Source organism: Pleurodeles waltl, chromosome 7 (assembly GCF_031143425.1).
Source record: "Pleurodeles waltl isolate 20211129_DDA chromosome 7, aPleWal1.hap1.20221129, whole genome shotgun sequence".
NCBI lineage: Eukaryota > Metazoa > Chordata > Amphibia > Caudata > Salamandridae > Pleurodeles > Pleurodeles waltl.
In genome coordinates this window covers 136,473,352-136,492,551 of record NC_090446.1, presented here as the reverse complement: position 1 = coordinate 136,492,551, position 19,200 = coordinate 136,473,352, and the positions used below count along the sequence as shown (strand labels likewise).

At 41.2% G+C, this 19,200-nt stretch overlaps 1 protein-coding gene across 3 annotated transcripts in view; it reads left to right on the top strand.

Annotated features, from left to right (window-relative positions):
• The window catches only part of NOL4L (nucleolar protein 4 like), a 407,582-nt gene that overhangs the window by 89,690 nt on the left and 298,692 nt on the right, over positions 1 to 19,200 (top strand). For all 3 annotated transcript variants that reach the window (XM_069243393.1, XM_069243394.1, XM_069243392.1), the window contains exon 2: positions 15,607 to 15,762. In XM_069243393.1, the coding sequence (XP_069099494.1) occupies positions 15,607 to 15,762 (156 nt within the window). The remainder of the gene's footprint in view (positions 1 to 15,606; positions 15,763 to 19,200) is intronic.

Sequence of the window (19,200 nt, the reverse complement as noted above, 5' to 3'; positions counted from 1 at the left end):
AAAGAAGCACAGACAGACAGAGAGAGAGAGAGTGCATGTGTCAATATTTTTCTCCTACATTTCAACTCAGAAATAGAACAGTCTTTCCCTGGAGAACTGAACATCCTCAGTACCAGGATGCCTTTTGGTGACTGCTGTGCTTAGAAAATTTAGATCATATCACGTTGCAAAAAATTTAATATATCGTATTAATTGCCCATACATATCTCTGTGAGACAACATGGCAAATTAAGGATCATGTTGGAAAATATATTTAGCCTTCAAGACTGGGTACTGAAGTCACAGGTGGTGAGAAAACTGTATTCTGGAACTGAGGCATAATCTGATTTGATGTGATTATTTATTTGTTGAACAGGCTTCTTGGCACTAGAAAACAAGAAACTAGTGAAAGAGAAAATTACTACATGGTGGGAAAGCGAAACAGGAATGGCTCCCTGGCTTTTCTTGAGGGCAATGTGGAATACATTCCTCTCTAAAGAGGCAGGTTATTCAATAATTTTATGCTCGAACGCAGCCTGTGGGTTAGACTATGTGCTTGTGAGACAATGATCATAATCGTTAAGATGGTAAACAAGGCATACCGATGCATTCTGTACCCACCAGTTGTCATTCTGCATAGATTTCAGATCAAGGACTTTGTAAGAAAACACCCTTGGGGTCACAGTTGTCAACAAATGTGCTGCAAAAAAAAAATCTTTTAGAGTTGAGGTATTTGTTGAGACCACCGGGTTTCTCTTTGCAGCAAATTCTTCAATAATTGAGACCATGAAAGTGTTTTCTTACAAGTTTCAGGATTTAATACATCAATTCCATCCGTCTCCGTGGAAGACTTTGAAAGTCGCTTGAAAAGTTGATAGTTGCATTGTTGGTGCCTCGGGGTGAGTGGTGAAAATTGTCTCTCCCCAGCAACTTTAGAGATGTTTCAGATAGGCTAGTGTTCTGTGCATTCATCTAAGGAGCATTTTCTCAAATCAACGACACAGGACTCAGTTTCTTTATCTTATACTGTTGTTTTTCATAGATATTCTAATTGTTAGATGCTTGCACTGGCCTTGGTGGTCTGTATTCTGTTCCACCAGGGCACTGCAGGGATGTACTCCAATGCACTGTCAAGCTAAAGCCTGCCAATTAAGAGACCTACACTTGCCTGGCAGAGATCTCTGCACAGATGCCATGTTCAATGTGTCCACACTGAAAAGCTTTGGTTTTACATATACCAACTTCCAAAGTAGGGGTTTGGGTTGTAAAACAAAAAACAAATATCCCTGACATGCTGGCAAGTTTCTTTCAGGGTGTGGGGGCCATTTCTCATTTTTGGATTTGGACGCCAGGCGTTCACTGATGGCTCTGACCAGCAAAAAAGTTATATTCAAATGTCTGCCCTAAAAGTCTTAAGATACTGAGACCGACGGGCAGATGTCCATGATGCATCAGTCTAAGGTACCCCGGCATAGCCAGAGGAGGCTTCCCTGGTGGAACAGTTAGACCAATCCTTGAGAGAAGCAAGAGTTTGCTGAACACGCTCAATCTATGCCCCACCAATAATTTGGCACACACTTTTTAAAAATGTTCTTCTTGTTTAGGAATAGTTTTTCGCATGGCAGCCCTATCCCATAGCTGGCTGCTGGAAACTAGCTCCTGCTTGTGGTCAGTAACGTCTCAAATGATCAGTGTAAAAACTCAGAGAAACCCACACCATTCCTGAATTCCATTCCATGTCCAGGCCCACCATGTAGGGCCAGATGTAGCAAATAAAAAATTTGCGAGTTGCAAAGTGCGAGTCCATGCGACTCGCAATTTGCAACTCGCAAATTGGTATGCATTACGGTGTCTCAGACACCGACTGCGACTCGCTATGGGGTCGCAATGACCCACCTCATCAATATTCATGAGGTGGGTCGCAAATTGCGGCCCCATAGCGAGTATAGGCACTCGCAAACATGGAGGCCTGCTGTCGTCAGCAGACCTCCATGTTCGTGACTGCTTTCAATAAAGCAGTTTTTTTTTTTTTTAAGTGTAGCCCGTTTTCCTTAAAGGAAAACGAGCTGCACTTCAAAGAAAAACCGAAACCTTTAGTTTCGGTTTTTTTTTCAGGGCAGGTAGTGGTCCCTTGGACCACTACCTACCCTGAAAAAATTGTTTTGGGTCCATTCACAAAGTGGAAGGGGTCCCATGGGGACCCCTTCCAATTTGCGAGTGGGTTACCATCCACTTGAAGTGGATGGTAACTGCGACACCATTTGCGACCGCGTAGGCGGTCGCAAATGGTATTGCATACACTCAGAATCGCAAATAGGAAGGGAACACCCCTTCCTATTTGCGATTCTGAAATGCAAATTGCGAGTCGGTCCCGACTCGCAATATGCATTTCTGCATAGCAAAGAGGCATTTGCGCCTCTCAAACAGCGATTTTCGCCGTTTGCGAGGCGCAAATCCTTTGCTACATCTGGCCCGTAGTTCCTTTGATACACGACCTCTGTTCCTTTAAATGCAGCTGACAGATTGGTAAATACTGTTGTAGTCTAGCTGAAAGCTGGGCACCGAATGCAACAGTTACTTCTGTACTGAGGGCCTGCAAAGCTAGTGCCCTTTGTTTGCTGGAATTGCATAACGATGCATCATCCACCTCTGTTACAGAAGCAGATATAATCCCCAAACCTAAGCCCTGTTTAGGAGTCGGTCTGAGCAGAATTCCCGTATGGAATTCTGTTCTGCTTGCTCACGAATGTCCTGCTGTTTTCGCCCTGTTTTTTTTTACTAGTGCAGGAACTATGGCCTCAATGTTACTGACCAGGAAAAAGCAGCCAATAAAGCTGCTTTGGGCTTTGGCTGCAACAGCAACTAGACCTCGTCCCCTGGTCCTGCCTCACTTCCTTTTCTGCCATCCTTGCCGAGACACTTCTTCTCATTCCCTCTCACAAGTCCCACCCTGTACAGAAGCCCCTGCTGCCTTGGAACTGTGCATTTCTTGTGGTTTTGCGCCCAGGTATTCTCCATTTATGAAGTTTCACTCATGATTGCATGATACTGATGTGGTGTTACTTCATTATTATTACTGCATGCTACTGGTAATTATGGGTGCAGAGTGTCCCCCCCCACGAGTACTTTGCAACGCATGATGAGGACCTTAGTGCCTTGCAGGGGCACAGATATTATTTATCTAACCCGAATCAGGTCTCTGTCACCATGGGCTGGTTAAACTTCAGTCAAACACCCTGAGAAGACCGATGAGGTCTTCGCCAAAACTCTTCCATAAGGTGCTGACTTGATAATGGTTGCTCCAGATGCGGATCTCTCTTATGCGATAGGCTCAGCACCGGCACATAAGAGATCAAGAACACACAAAAAGGGGGGGTGGACAAGGAATAGTGTAAAAAAACTCTCATCTTTTTCTTTGATACATCACTTGACACTAGCCTGTAGGGCACAGCAAAGTTTAGTATTGAGATTAATATTGAATAAGTATTTAAGTATTTTGCCAAAGATGAATAAAATGGAATAGATCTTTTCTGCCTGAGGTTAAAAAAACTGATAAACAAACGGTCTAAAAGCAACTAACCATTCCCATAAACATTTGCCCTCCTGTCGGTTTTATTTTATTTTCATCAGCATAGATTAATTATAAAACATTGAGGGGCTATGAATGAGCTGTATTTAGGTGTCGGGGGTACAACGTTTCCTGTCGATATCCCACATATAAATCCCACCCTTCCACGTTAATCCACCTGAAATAGGGAATAACATGTAGTCCTATGAAAGCTGGGTCCAAATCCGCACGTTCTTGCACTTCATAGTCAAATACAGGACCCAAACCCACAAACATCCACATCTGCTTGGAATGGGTGGTAAATGGATGTTGTGGCTGCTGGAGACCCTTGGTGCAGGGGTTGCGGGATGGGCAAAAGGGAGCTAATGCCAGGGCAAGCCTCAGCATAGAGAAGTGTTCTCTGTTCCTCTGTCCTGGCATCCACATGGGGGCCCTGTGTGCCCCGGGTCTCTGGGCATGGCCCGGGTCTGTTCCGGCTTGCAGAGTGGAGGCAGAACCCAGGTTGGGATGGGTGCAAAGCTGCCTACCTGCCTCAGGCCCTGCCAATGTCTGGGTCTTTTGATTTCATGAGTTGTGGGGGGGGGGGGGGGGGTAGGTGAGACTGGGGAAGAGGAGGTGTGCAGAAGTATGTACAGCTCTTGCCATGGTACTGCAGAGGGCAGAAGGGGCCAGGCTATGCTCCTCCCTGGCCACCACCTCTCGTTTGGTTTCACCTGGTCCATGGTCTCTGGGCCTGGAATTACTGGGTCTGGCATTTGCAGAACCTGGATTACTAGGTCTAGTTGGTCCAGAAGCACCCAGCAACTAGGGGACTATGTAGGGGATATCACTCCGCCTAACTCCTAATTAAATCTAAATCTGCAAAACAGCCAAGTATTGGAGAGAACCAATATGGTTTCCATCTGTAAAATTAACACTTCTGAATACCTTTTTTATTTCAGCCAGCTACTGACCGCAATTTTGAGCTCTGTCCTGTTCCTACCACACTCTCACTATCCTCTGTGGGATATTCCAGTCTGCTAGTACTTCAGATATGGTGTATACAACCCCTTGTTGTAAACGTGCCCAAGAGAACGTGGTGCTGTGGAGTGGTCCCTAGACTATTTGTTTTCAGTCCTGCTTTATAGGAAGGTGCATTGCTCCCTCTCCCATCTGGCCCAAAGATCAGCCACGATATCTTGACTGACAGACAAATTATGGTTCAGTAAACCAAAACTATACCTTTTTAATGTTTTTTATTCAAATCTGTTCAATTTAGCGGAAGTGATAGCTTTCTTTGTCCAATAGATTGTTCTAATAAAGGATGTTATTAATGGCCTTTCTAATAGATGGCTGGTTCAATTCCTCAAATATTTTCACACTCCTTACCTCATAAAATCTGAGCATGATGATGGACGTTTATTCGCCTAACACTGGGATCTTTATGTGATTATACCTCTTTCATAATTGGAATTGCCTTTCCATTCAGTGGCACAAGATAATTATGCCACTTCATACAGGAAGCTCTGATTGGCTATTACCGCTCTCCCGCATGATAGAGATCTCCGGCTGTTTTTTCACCCAAATTAACTGCAATACCCAGTTCCAAACTGAAGTAAACATCCTTAGTGAAAGGTATGAACAAACCCTGATAATGATTTAGTACCTTATTTTAGAGTTTGAAAATGGGATAGGCTATAATGCACCAATAATACAGCAGACGGGACATCTCTACACTTGTGATGGAATATCCCCACTGGCAAACTCTAAATAAGGCCCTCAGTCTGATTAGTAGATTAATCATGTAAACTTTTATTGTGTCTTTTGAAAACAGTAGGGGATCATCCATTGAGTGTTGGAAGGGTTATAGTATTCCATTCGTATTGTGGTATTTATTATAAGACTCGTTTATGTATTAAGATTGGTTTGAAGGCTTGCTGAGATTTCTTGAGTGAGACAGTTCTCCATATTTTCCACCACTTCATATGTCTCAGAAATGTTGATAATTAAAAAAAAACGTTTGTAAGAAATCCCTCTAGGAAAAGGTTTGTGGAAGAAAAACTCAGCAAAAAACTTTTAGTAGGAGAAAGATTATTCAAAACCGTTATGTTGTGTGTTGGAAATCTGTTCCTCAGCTAAAGTTAAGCGAACCTGGTAAACAGAGCAAACCTTGCAAACTTGGCAAAACTATTCTAGTCGTTTCTGTGTGTTTGTTACATCAAATAAATGATTCCCTTCTTGTTGATTATTGATTACCCTAAACATTTGAATAAAATTAGTTTGTCCCTTCTCGGTCTCCCTTGTAGGTGACTGAACATAAGGGGCCTATTCAAAAGGCATTTTGTAGTATCGGACGTGGAACTCCTTTAAAAATGTGTTACATGCCTTTGTGACTGGCCTCAAAACATCTAACGTGAATAAAATGGGAATATTTGGAGAATATTCATATACAATTTTATACAAATACAAAGGACCGTGCTCTGTTTGCACATTTACTAATAGGAAGTTGAATGTTTCAGTTCACAAAGGCACATGACAGTCTATTAAAAGTGCTCCTACTTCCCATACTCGTAAGTGCGTTTGTGAATTGGCCCCAAATTCTTTCCATTCTTCCTCTGCGTTAATCCATGCAACCCATCAGCTTCCACCTGCTAATCACTCTAATTTTTTTCCAGCTAGTTAGTTGTGTCTATTTTGTGGTGATTTAAAGTGAACATGTTATTCCAGTCATTGTGTATAACTATACTATCTAGCTGAATTATAATTTGGTGGTCTGCATTTGCTATGCTTTTTTTAAGTACAATATGATACTGCATTTGATGGTTTGCTACTGAACCACGCTAGGTTTTTGTCTTTTGTGTTGCTGTTTATCGTTCAAGTCCATTGATGAGTTTTTACCACCTTGTAATTCATTACAATTACTTTTGTACTTGTGTGTTAGAAATTCGTGCCTTAATAGCATGGATTTGCAGACTAATAAACAATAGAATAACACTGTCCCACACTGATCAAAGAGGCACGGTTTGGCACATCCCTGGAACTCACATTGGACCATATGTACGAACTCATTTTCCCATAGACACAGAATGGGTAACCCTTTGATACAGCTGGCCCATAATGCTGCTCGCACATTTCTTCCCCAACACTTGCAACCTAGTCAACGTCCATGCTAACATAAGGAAAAACATACACAGCACTGTAAATTAACGCACACGTTTCAACTGAATTTCACTCACTCACAGTGCAATTCAGACCACACATCCAGTATATGCTAATCCATACAGACTATCTACTAGAAGGAAAGTATACCTTTCATTGTACTTTCTCAGTTGCATGTGATCGTCATGTGTACTGTAACAAGCTCACACAGACAAACAGTCACACCAATATCCAAAGCAAAAAACAAAAGCCTGGACATTAGAAATGCAAAATATACAATCAACACATTCAATCGCTGACCCCAAAATCCCCAGTCATTGACAACTGCCTTAGCATGTGAAGTTACACTTTAAAACCATTAAAATAATATTAAAATCTGTGTTTTTGGTTCACTGATCTATGGACACACTTCTGTTTGAAACATATGACTCATGGTGTTTTTTGATGTTTCAGAAAAAGAATATTATAATATGAAATATAAGGTGTTCTGTTCAATATACAAAAACAATTACATCAAGGCCTTATAATGAGTACTCCGCAATTTCTGATGAGCAGGTAATTCTGTTACGGGGTAACAAGTAACAAGTAACAGCACGTTCCTGTCACATTTTGCCCCGAGATTTCAGCTGATGAAAACAGACAAAATCTCTGTGAGAAACTGTGGAGGGAAGAATTAGGAGTGGGTGGAACTCGCAGAATTTGATGCCGCAGAATTCCATAAAAACTCTGCAAGATTCCACATAGTTCCACCAACAGGCAGAAATCAGCACATCGCGCGGTGATTTAGTGCCAGAAGCATGTTCTGCGCTGAAAAGACAGCTCGAACAGCACCACGGTGAGCCAGAGTGCACAGCTACTCAAGTTAATTTTGTTGCCTCATAAATAGATTTTCTTCTCGAATAGCAGCCTTCTGACTGCAAATAGTCGCGACTGCTCATGTTACAAAAATCTCACCAGATGTCCTCCTAGGAACTGGAAATCGCTATGGGGAACTCCAAATCTCACTCTCCAGCTTACTGTTCTGGAGCCGTGTGCAAGAAAAGATTCTGCCATGCGGTGTTTGCAAGAATTTGGCCAGACCGCCTTCTTACAAAAGTAATCCAGAGTTGCCAAAGTTCCACTAATTCCACTGGAAGAATCGAAGATTTCACCCACCCCTAGTGAGAATGAGAAACTACAGAGGAATCTGGACCGGAAATGAACAATCTCCAGTGTAAGTCTTTATTATTTGTGGGATTCACATCTTTTAACCAATTAAACCTGTTAATTCTGCCCCCCGCTTTAACTTTAGCAGTGCAGAAGTAAGCCTTTCTTCCTTGCCTCTCTGCCCAGACAACCAGTAAACGCAATGAATCGCGAAAGATCATAACTGTATTCACCTTCAAAGCTTTTCTTTGCTTTTAGAGCTTTTTTCTGTGTAGTGGTTTCGGCTGGTGCTTTCCACATATAAACTATCCAAATGAATCCACAAGTTGGCTTCCTCCATCAACCGATGAAAGTACATGAACGGGTTGTGGGTACAATATGAATGCGTTCTGTAAATAAATAAAAAAATTGCCTGCCATAGCACATACATTTATGAAATTTAACCCAAAGTTTAGAGTCCACATGTATAAATATTTGTACACACTTCAGAGGCCTGTACTTAGCCTCAGTGCTTAGCCTTTTGTTCAGAGAGTGAGTGAGTCCTGTTCATGGTTACCAACCACTCATGTATTTCTAAACCAAGTATTCCTCTGTGTTTTCCGCAGCGTGAAGTTTGGACAGACCGAGTCAGTGTGTATAATGTTTATTTTATGGCAGAATGCACAACTATACACTGTTAGATGCAAGTTTGTGTACAATGTCTTTTAAATATGTGACCCCCAGTCTTATGATCACTTGTATAAAGTTCTTTTGTTCACTAACAAATTTCAATATGCAAACTATGCATGAAAACAATTGAGAATCAATGAATTGGTATGAATTCTTCTTTTTAAATGACATGTTAACTGATAGTATTTCCAATGATTTTTTTGTGTGCACTTTTCTAAACACATTGGGCAAACAGGATGCAAATGGACTAAAACTACCAGAATTCTTAGTGAGTAAAATACCAGCCCACCTGGGCTAACATTTGTCTAAGAATCTTACTGTTGACCTTATAAAATACTTTTTTTCCAATCAGATGTCTCATTTATGCTTGCCTTTAGCTTTCTGTTATGAAATTATAAAGTCACATTTAATTAAGTTGAGGTCACAAGATAATCGTATTTCTGCCTTTTTAAAATCGGCTTTTTAAATGTTGTCATGATAGTGAATATAGTAGTATTCCATTATGTTTCATGATCTACTGTTTGCTGTTAATAATGAAGCATGGAAGCTATTAAATACTAGTTTGTATTCCAGCAGATTTCTGGGTTATTATTATAATCTATGAATTCATATACTTTTGCTTTATAATTCTGCATATTTCTTACATTCCTTTTTCATTCTAAATTTCTTCCTTAATTGGTGATATATATCACATTAGGTTTCAATTGTGTGTTATGTTTAATCGATTACTGTTTATCCCTTCAGGTGCCATTCTTACAACCCCCTTTAATGTTTCAGCTTGATGGTTATCAAAGAAAAGTAAAATGTGATATTATCTGCAAAAAATTGGAATGTATTCTTTGGTGAATTAATCCATTTTGCATTATCACATCAGGCCTTTACGTGTCTAATTTACAAATGGTAGTACCCTTTCTAATTTCCAAACTTTTTTGATTATTCTCTATTGAATGTGACAAAAGTGGTAGGGTTTAAATATAGTATTGCTATGTTTTGAATTGATGTACCTGAGAAATAAACTTCTTAGAGAACTGATAATCTCTTGAACCTATCAAAACCCTTTTTGTTGTCTAAGATCTGAGGGGAGAATTGGACGCTTTGTGGCTAGAAAAAGCTTACCCACACACACACTCTAACTCTTTCAATTTCACAGTAGTTTATTATTTTATTTTAAAATAATAAAGCTATAACAAGTTTTACTGTAAAATGCCATCTTTTTGTTTGGAACTATCACTAATTACATTTCATAGAGATCTCCACACAGTCTGAATTTCAGTAATTAACAAAATATCTTTCAGTTCAACTTTTTAACTATTTCTAATTAACTGTTTCCAGTCATTACAAAATGAATGCGGTCCAAAGTAGTTATAATGTAATCATCTATGAAAGGTGAATACATTTCATCTTACAGAATTTTTTTTTACCCTTCACTTACATTAGGAATGATGTATGCTTTATTGAGCTGATGGATAGCCCCACAATCCCTAGTGACAACCTCAACAGTGCCTCCTCTTTCGGTGGACACCATACCATGGTCAGTGTAATATTATAACAGAGAAGTGATCCAAAAGAAAAATGTGTCAGTTCCCTCTCAATCTTCACGGGTCACATATTCAGATTGCATGAAAATGAATACTTCTTAATATTCTGGTTTCAACAAGATGCTGAAAAGTAAATTTCTAATATTTCCCATAGTTCATGTTAAAATTAATTTCTCTTTAACACATCTTTCAAAGGCCGATTTGACAACTGTTGATTAAGTTGGAAAGTTATTCTCTAATTTACCCAACCTTTACCAGTCAGCTTAGGTGTCTTAAGCTTTTTCTTGTTGACTTCCTAGCTCATTTTGTAAGACTATCTGACTTATTTAGACTCAAAAAGGGGTGTGAAACTGTGCTTCACTCTTTGTAAAGTAGTTTCCTATTATCAGTCCACACCGGTGCTCCTTAACATTAGGACTCATACTACTTTACTTTAGTAAACCTCAGATACTAGACTGTACAACTTTCTTCCACACTCCAGGCTGAACTCTTGAAGACAGGGATAGCAGTTGGAGGTTACGGACGACTGGATCAATGCCAGATTTGGAATATCCACTTACAAAACATTTACATACAATGAATCTAAATGGAAGTCATTTCCATAGTCAGTGAATAACCTGAAAAATATAGCATTTTGCCAATGGGCTGCAGGCTGGGTGGCTGCTTGCAGAGTGGGATGAGCTGCCTCTACTCAGACATGTTCCAATGTACCATTCTAGTTGTGGACTCCTGCTGTATGGAACTGGGAGGCTAGTGTAGGTTGGAGTGTTTGTCAGTGAGCATGGGTGGAATGAGTGAAGGCTGTGGCCTCATTGCAGGGGCCATCATTTGTGCCTTCTGTGGTGCTCATGGGGGCCAGGCTACATCTTTAAGCAGAGCCACCACATAAGTTCCTTGATGCACTCCAACACTCAACATGCATACCCCATGACTTTGTCACATTATTTAGCCACTGTGATGCCACTGACTATGGTATTCCCACGGATCCCTCCTGTCCAGTTGCCTGTTAGATCTCTCCTCCATTCTGGGATGCTCCATGGGGATTCTGTTCTCTGTGAATCCGATCAGTCAATATGCTGCCCCGCGTGTTAGATACTATAATCCCTAGATACCTTACCTGTCCTGCAGGCAGTCAGAAGTCACTTCCATCCGAATCAGTTTGCCAGGAGCTTGTTGCAGATGAGTAGGTTACTGTGTATTTTACTCCGTGTCCCTTACTATTGTAAATCCTATTTATATCGCGCTTACTATCCCTGACAAGGCACTGAAGAGCTCTGTGGCAGGTACCACGAGTTACCCCCCAAGTTTATTAGTTGTTCTACCTTTACAGAATGGTGGTATTCTTTGAAAGTGTGAACAAACTCTCAGGATTTACAAAGGATGCAGAAGTTATTATGATGAGAAGCAGGAAGTAAAGGAAGTGACTGTAGGTCACTTACCACATGTCAGGCGTAGAGGGAAGGTTTTTAAAGAGGAAATGATGTTTAGCGAGCCCAAGAAAGATGTGCAGATATTTAGGAATGCGCTGTGATTAGAAGTTGTCAAGGTATAGCACATGGATAGATTTGCTTTGGCGAGGTATGACAATGATATTCTTCGCAATGGGCATCAGGGGAGATACGGTTGAGCTATTGGTGGCTGGGTGAACGAGAGCAAGGTGTTCACAAGAATTATGGGAATATGGAATAAATTTGGGGAAAAAATGAAAACTCCAAGAAAATGAAATTTTTTTTATTCGGAATCTACTTTTTTTTAAACGCCCTACCATATACCATTAAGTTGTAATGCTGTTATATTTGTATTTTTGTTTTGTGTTTTGAATTTGTTTATTTTCTTTATTTTTTCATTTCAAAGAGAGGGAATGATGTGTAACAGAAAAGTAGATTACTGTATATGTTTCCATATGCTTTTTAGTAAGTATCCCTCCTTAAGGTTCTTTCATGTGTTCTACTTTAATAGAATGGCAGGATCCATGGAGTTCTTTAGTGAATGTTTACATTCAAGGGGATTGTGCTTTAGTGGTGAGAAGGTTACCACAGCAACCTATTGTCATAATAAATAAAGCATGAAAGGAGTCCAAGAATTCCGGTGTCTTCAGTATCAGGTTCTGCTCTCAATGTACCCTAAAGTTTACCGTGACCTACCCCCGTTCTTATCAGTGGGTCTGTTGGCGCGTCTGACCTTAATAAGTAAACTTACAAGGGGACGTGAATAGGTTTATGAATCCTTTGACCCGCATTAAAGATGTTCCCACCATATATCCAGTACATGCAGATCACTAATCAATAACCAATCAATAACATTAATAATCCATGATAATCAATAGTATTAGAAATCAATAGGAGTCAGTAATTATCACACCCCATGACCTTTCATTTATGAATAACCACACCTTTTAGTAAAAGTTAGAATATTTATTTCTCTATATTAACAATGCTAATGTCACGTAAAATAATCTCAATATCAAATTATAAACATACAGAAACAACACTGGCTGTCAGAATCTGCGAAAGAAACACAATCTAATCAAAGCTTGAACAATTACACATTCTAAGGTTATGGTGCAAAGTAATAACAAGAACAATTGCGCAAACGATATCACATATATTTGGATGCAGCAAATAAAAGACATTGATTGTTACTCCCTATAGCGAACTTTCATTAGTGAGGATTCTAGCAAACACCAGATTAGCATCAGCATGTTGGGCTTCATGCAAAACAATTTAGTCAACACAAATTTGGAAATCATCTAACTATGGCTCTATCAAAATAGTGCTGTTGGTACCTAGAAAGAAAAAGCAAATAGACATAGCAAACACATCAGTGATAGTATACCTCTCCTAAATTGGATCGGCAAGCTAAGATAGTCTTCGTCATCAGGGCATCAGTTCGGTCAGCAAGGCATATGGTTCAGCATCAGAGTTCAGAAAACGTAAAATGTCTTTAGGCATTAAAGTTAAGCACGTCTTTTCAGGACAGAAGATGGGCATGAGTGAGAGTATCTTCTCTTTGTGCAGTCCGGCTAAGTTAGATTTCCTAAAACTACTTCCCAAGTCCCTATTGGTCAAGGGATCGCATGTTCACACTTTATCCAATAAAACTAAAACTTCAAATCAGCAGTTTCTACTAGCACACGGTTCACATATCACTGATTGGTTTCTCTTGTAATGTCCTCATCATCCGGCTCGTCAGGTAACAATATTGTTGCAGCTTATTCTCCAGTCAGTATTGTTTTCTCCTGAGAAAGTCAGTCTTACACACATTACACTTACAATGTTACATATAGCAAGAACAGCATCTTCTAGCAAGCAGTTCTCATGAGAAAGACTTTAAGCTATGAGCACATTTGGTCAGCACAGTGGAAAATCACAATGTAATTCTCTAAGCAGACATTTTATTAAATGCCTAAGAAATACAGCTTGACATGAGGCCGTGCAACTAGGCCAAGACCTCCGCTAAGTTAAGGCCTACAATTAATAAAGCTAAGACATAATGCATAACTTTCAATATGACATACTAATACTACATTGATCAAACATAAGCTTATAATTTCATATTAATAAGTACACTTCGTGAACAGTGGCAGCCACTCACGTGGACACATTTTCAATGCGTACATTTTTTTCTCTACATTATTACATTTTCTATGCAAATCCATTACTCAGAATACATGAGTATTCATGAATATTTTTTATTAAAACACCTGCTCTAGCAGGTCTGGTACCCCACTTTCACAGCCTGTGGAGCCCATCTTCCCCGCTGTGTTGCTCCTCGGGTGTTCTACTCTCAGTGCGTTCCACCATTCGACGTGCTCACGGCGCTCTGATGTCACTGACCCCTAGATCCCTCTTCCAGCCCGTGGCCTATCAGCTCCGACGTCCCATGCCACCCCTGTTCCCCGTGGGTGCCGCCTTCCCCGGGCTGAGATGCTACTTTCACCCGCTCGCTGCCTGAGTCATCTGACCTTTTGTCACAACCACACTGTACACAACATCTTTCTGCTTGTGGTGTAGCTGGGGTGGGCCCTGTGCATGGGGGAGGGGTCTTGCTTCTCTGAAGACATGGATGAAATAAAGTGCCTTGTCGTGTCTGGGGGGGCGCTCTCAAGTACCTTCCTTAATTTACAGGTTACCGACGGCGACAGGTGCCTGGGTAAAGGCGCCAGGAGCTAAGTGTAACCAGTATCTCTGTGCCCTGGTACACTCCGAGGCCCTTCTGACTAACACCCACAGAAATGAGGCGTAATACACCGATGACCTCACAGGTCACTGGGCCCAGGCCTGCACTAGTCCGGACAGGTAGCGTTGTCACGAGTTTGCATTTCGTGTCCTCTCAGACTATACTTTAACTGACCTACTCATGTTGGACACCCTGATTCACCAGCGTCCTTGAGACTAGAGAGGTAGTGGAAAATATAGCCCAGTGGGCTAATGTACCTGCTGCAGAAATCGTTGTGAAACCTTTGGCCTACATTTTGTATCTGGACAGAGCAACGTCTGCTTTTTCTCACTTTGAGGGTGATAAAAATGAGCATCAGTGGGCATGGTAACAGTAACGCCTGTTATAATAAATAATTTGAAACCACAAGACTGTGCCACAACCACTTTTTGACTGAAAGTAAAGACACCACACGTCCAACTACAAGTGTGGCTACGCGGTTCAGTGCCCCACATAGGGATAGCAGGCGCCATACAAAGGCTATAATAGAATACAAAATCTTAATAAAATGATTGTTACAACTCATTGCAGATCGCATTGTGCTGGCACATAACCGGACAATTATGCAGCGCTTCTAAGAGGTTGCACAAGTGGCTTAGTGCTTGTATGGTTTGCTTCCCATTACTTGAGTTACTGAGGAACCCTCTGGACCCGGGGATAAGATATTACTCACACTGAGGGAGAGAGAGAAGTGCCCAGGATGTTCCATTTCACCAGTGCAACACTGCACTCCGGGGCACTAACATACGAAGCTATTTCCAGGGCTATGCCTCTGTAATGCACGTTCCACACCTATCCCGACATGCTAAGCTCAGCGGTGCACAAAGTGTGCGAAGACATAGCAGTCTTTGAAGTTTTAAGAGCAAAAGTCAAGAAAGAGGGGCACGTGCATAAAAATACATATGCACCACAAACTTAAGCCTTAATATAAAAAAATACAACGTCCGTACCTTTTGACTTTTGTGTAGTGGTGTTTGTATTGTGTACAGTAGGTTTAGTGACGTAGGTAATTGTCATCCAGTTACGCACATACATTACAGCATGCAGATTTCAAGCATGAGCCACATTTGTTCAGTCAAAAGACACACGTGCCAACCTTACTCATGCAAGTGTACTTTACACATATGTATTTTCTCTTGCACTTCGGGCACTGGGGGCGCTGGGGCTTGCGGGATGAAGTCCCCGCTGCAGCACTGAGCCTTCCAAGGCCTCCCTCCTGTAACTCTGTCTTCGGGCCTAGCTCGGCATGGAAGCCCGTGCTCCCCTCACCCCCGCCAATATGCCTCAGGCCCATGTCATCACCCTGTCTCCCACCGCCAGCACTAACACGCCTTGTCTGTTCTGTTTCAGGGGGCAGATGGACTGTCAGAGCCCGAGGGGGTTTCTATGAAGCGGGTCGCTGTGGTGGAAGATTTCTTTGACATCATCTATTCAATGCATGTGGAGACCTCGGTGGAGCCAGGAAAAGCGCCCAAACATGCTGGGCAGAAGAAAACCTACAGAGCGGTGAGCACGCCCCGCACTATCATATCATGCATCATGGAGAATGGTGATTGGCTGGGAGAGGGTCCTGCATTATCAATGCATATCCAGGAGCATGCTCAAATGACTTCAATCATTATTATGTCATATCTTGGTGCATTGTGATTGGATGTGAGAGGGCCTTACATTGTCATGTCATATGTGCAGCACAGTCATTGGCTGGGAGAGGAACCAGTATTATTACATCATATTATGGAGCACGGTCAGACAATGCCAATATTATCTTTTTATTATGTCAAATCCTGGTGCATTGTGATTGGATGTGAGAGGGCCTTACAATGTCTTGTCATATCCTGCAGCACGGTCATTGGCTGGGAGAGGGACCAGTATTAATATATCATATTATAGAGCATGGTCAGACAATGCAAAATATGATCTTGTCATTTTCTGGATTATATTTACTGGATGCGAGAGAACAGTAGATTGTCTTGTCAATCCTGGAGCATGGTCATTAACTGGAAGAAGGCTTTCATTGTTATATCATATCCTGAGCATGGTATTGGCTGGGAGAGGCCACTGCATTATTATATCATATCCTGGAGCATTGTCAGAAAACACCTAGCATTAGCCCGTCATATCTTGTTACATTGAAATTCGATGTGAGAAGGACGTACATTGCCTTGTCGCATCCTAGAGCATGGTCATTGGTAGGGAGAAGGTCCTCCATTATCATGCATATGCTAGAGTATGGTTAGCGAACAGTATTCCTTTTCATATCCTGGGAATGGCCTTTAGCTCGGAGAGGACCCTACATTCTGATGTAATCTATGGGGCCAAGATTGGCTGGGACAACAGGGGTCCTGCATTATCAATGCATATCCCAAAGCATGGTCAAAGAACGCCAAGCATTATCTTGGAGCATAGTCATTGGCTGCTGTTTTTCAAATATGTCTTATCTTTGAGCATGGTCAGAGCACCACCTTTCCCATCCTGTCATATCTGCTAACATGGTCAATGGCTGGGAGTGCGTGCTACAATAAAATGTCACACTAGAGCATGCTCATTGACTGCCAAGCATTAACCTGAGAAATTCTGTTGCCTAGTCATGGTTGGGAGAGGATTAACACGTCTTTTCCTGGACCCTGGTATGAGAACCCCAGGTGTTATCATGCCCTTACCTAGAGCTTAATGATTGGCTGGGAGAAGACCCTTGATTAACATGTCATATCCTGGGGCATGATGATTGGTTGGGAGAAAGGAGGGCATATCTGCAGTGTCCTTATACAAATACACATGATCTTTAATTTCTTTAAGCTGTCTCTCTTCTAAATGTTAAATACCTCCTTCTCCAGAATCTGATACCTCTTGGACATCCTGTGCCCTGTTTTTTGAAGCAGAATGCTGCCTGTCAACATGTTTAAAATGTTTCATTTATGCCCTACAAAAGGTTTCCAACCACATCCATGTGGGCGCAATGCATTATACAATGAATGATTGAACGGAGATGTGGGTGAATGTGCTATGTTCTGTACCTCTTGGCTTCAAAATGCCCTGGGTGGGATATGTGGGAAAAGAGGCTTGAATGAGATTGAGGGTGGGACGGGGTGCGTGGAGCCAGGGGGTGAAGGGGGGGGGGGGGGGACATTTGGTCATTTAATATTCATATTTATCTTCCCCTTCACAATCTTCAGAAGCGATGTTACCCACAAAATACTTACACATGGCCTTGTTCTTCATGGTGGTAGCATGTTAATTTGAAATAGCACCATTTACTGACAGCACCAGAGTCATCCCAGATATCAAAAGCCCTAGTGAAGCCTCTGATGCACTTCATGCTCAAGACGCTTTCCAAGAATTCACTTGTCTTCAGAATACCTGCGTTCATAGGACATTTGAAGTTCTTCCTCTGTGACTATCCTTCCCTTCCCTGGGTATTGCATTTTTACTTGAGTTACATTTTCAGTAAATGTTCTTAGGAGCACTTCTACTTTCAAAACCTTTAATGCCTACCACTGTTGTTGCGGCAAGAAACTATAAGACCCTGTGTCATGAGAAAGGTATTACAACCTCCTTCCATGGTTGACGTAGTAAGTTTCATTTTGAAATTATGAAAGGACGGGAGTAAAGTTCATTCAAAGAAAGGCAGCTGAGATTGCGTATATATCTAAGAAGAAGCCCAAGCTGGAGAGTTGTTAGAGATAAATAACTTATTAGATTAGGCTCATTCTTATGAGATCACTGAACGCTTTGCTTTCCTTAAAGCCTTGATTTTTTATTGTAGTCTGTCTTTTTTGTGTCTGTGGGACTTCAGTACGGTTCTCAGTTTTTCTACTTTATGACTTTTGCCTAAGGCATTCTTGTAAGCAAAGAATTGATTTGAAAACCTTTTTTAAAGGATTTTATTTGAAAATCTACTTGTTTACTGGCTCCCTCTCGACCCTTTAATGCCCCAAACGGGAACACAATGTTTGTTTCTTATGTCGCATTTTCGGAAGCATCTATGAAGAGAGTGCACCGCCTGTCAGATGACCATTTTGATTACAAGATCCTTCATAGCAGTGTAATGTCATACAGAATTCTGTAAAAGGTAACCCAGATGGCTTACAGGAACCCCCTGTGTAAAATTACATTCCAGGTTCCAATGGCAGTACCTGTCTGATCAGACTGTCATTGGCCAATTATAAGGTCGAAAAAAGACCTAAAATTCAGTGATAGAATCCACATTTGAAATCCTCTGCTCTACGTTATGATGAGTCAAGAGGCATATAGTTCAATATACCAAAAATATGTGAATCAATCAAGAAGTGCTGAGTCTTGTATCATATTTTTATTAATTAAAGGTAGCACCATACATAATTGTCCAATGCAATAATGTAAAGTTGTGAATCAAACAGTGCAGATGACGCAGTGCACACAAACAATATTAAAAAAGAATCAGAGCAAAACAAACACATAAAATACACTGTGAATTTCCCAATATTATCACACACAAAGCAGTTATTAGGGTTAACCTATTTTTTCAAAAGCCTCTTAGTTGTAACAGAGATAGTCTTGGGCCATGTGGGAAAATTATGTTGATGTTTCGACCTCCAATAATTCATGAGGTCTCCTCAGGACACCATCATCTACTGCACCCATCTTGTGTTTTGTAAGTGTCAACGTTTATATTCTTGTATGATGACAAGTGGCAACTAAGGCCACACCGAAGCTGTCAACCCGGGTCTGCGGCCTCCACATCTACTCAATTTCTAGTTTGTTTTCAAATAACATCAGAATAACTTATATTTGTGCCATCTAAGAATCAGCCTCACGTCACAGAAGTATGCCTCCCAGTCGGTACTTCTAGCTCATGTCTCAGCATTTCTCCAATGTTACAAGAATATAAATGTAGGTTTGGTAACAAACAAAGTTTTAGTGAGGAACTATGATCCGTGGAGGTCATATCATTAAAATGAAATACTG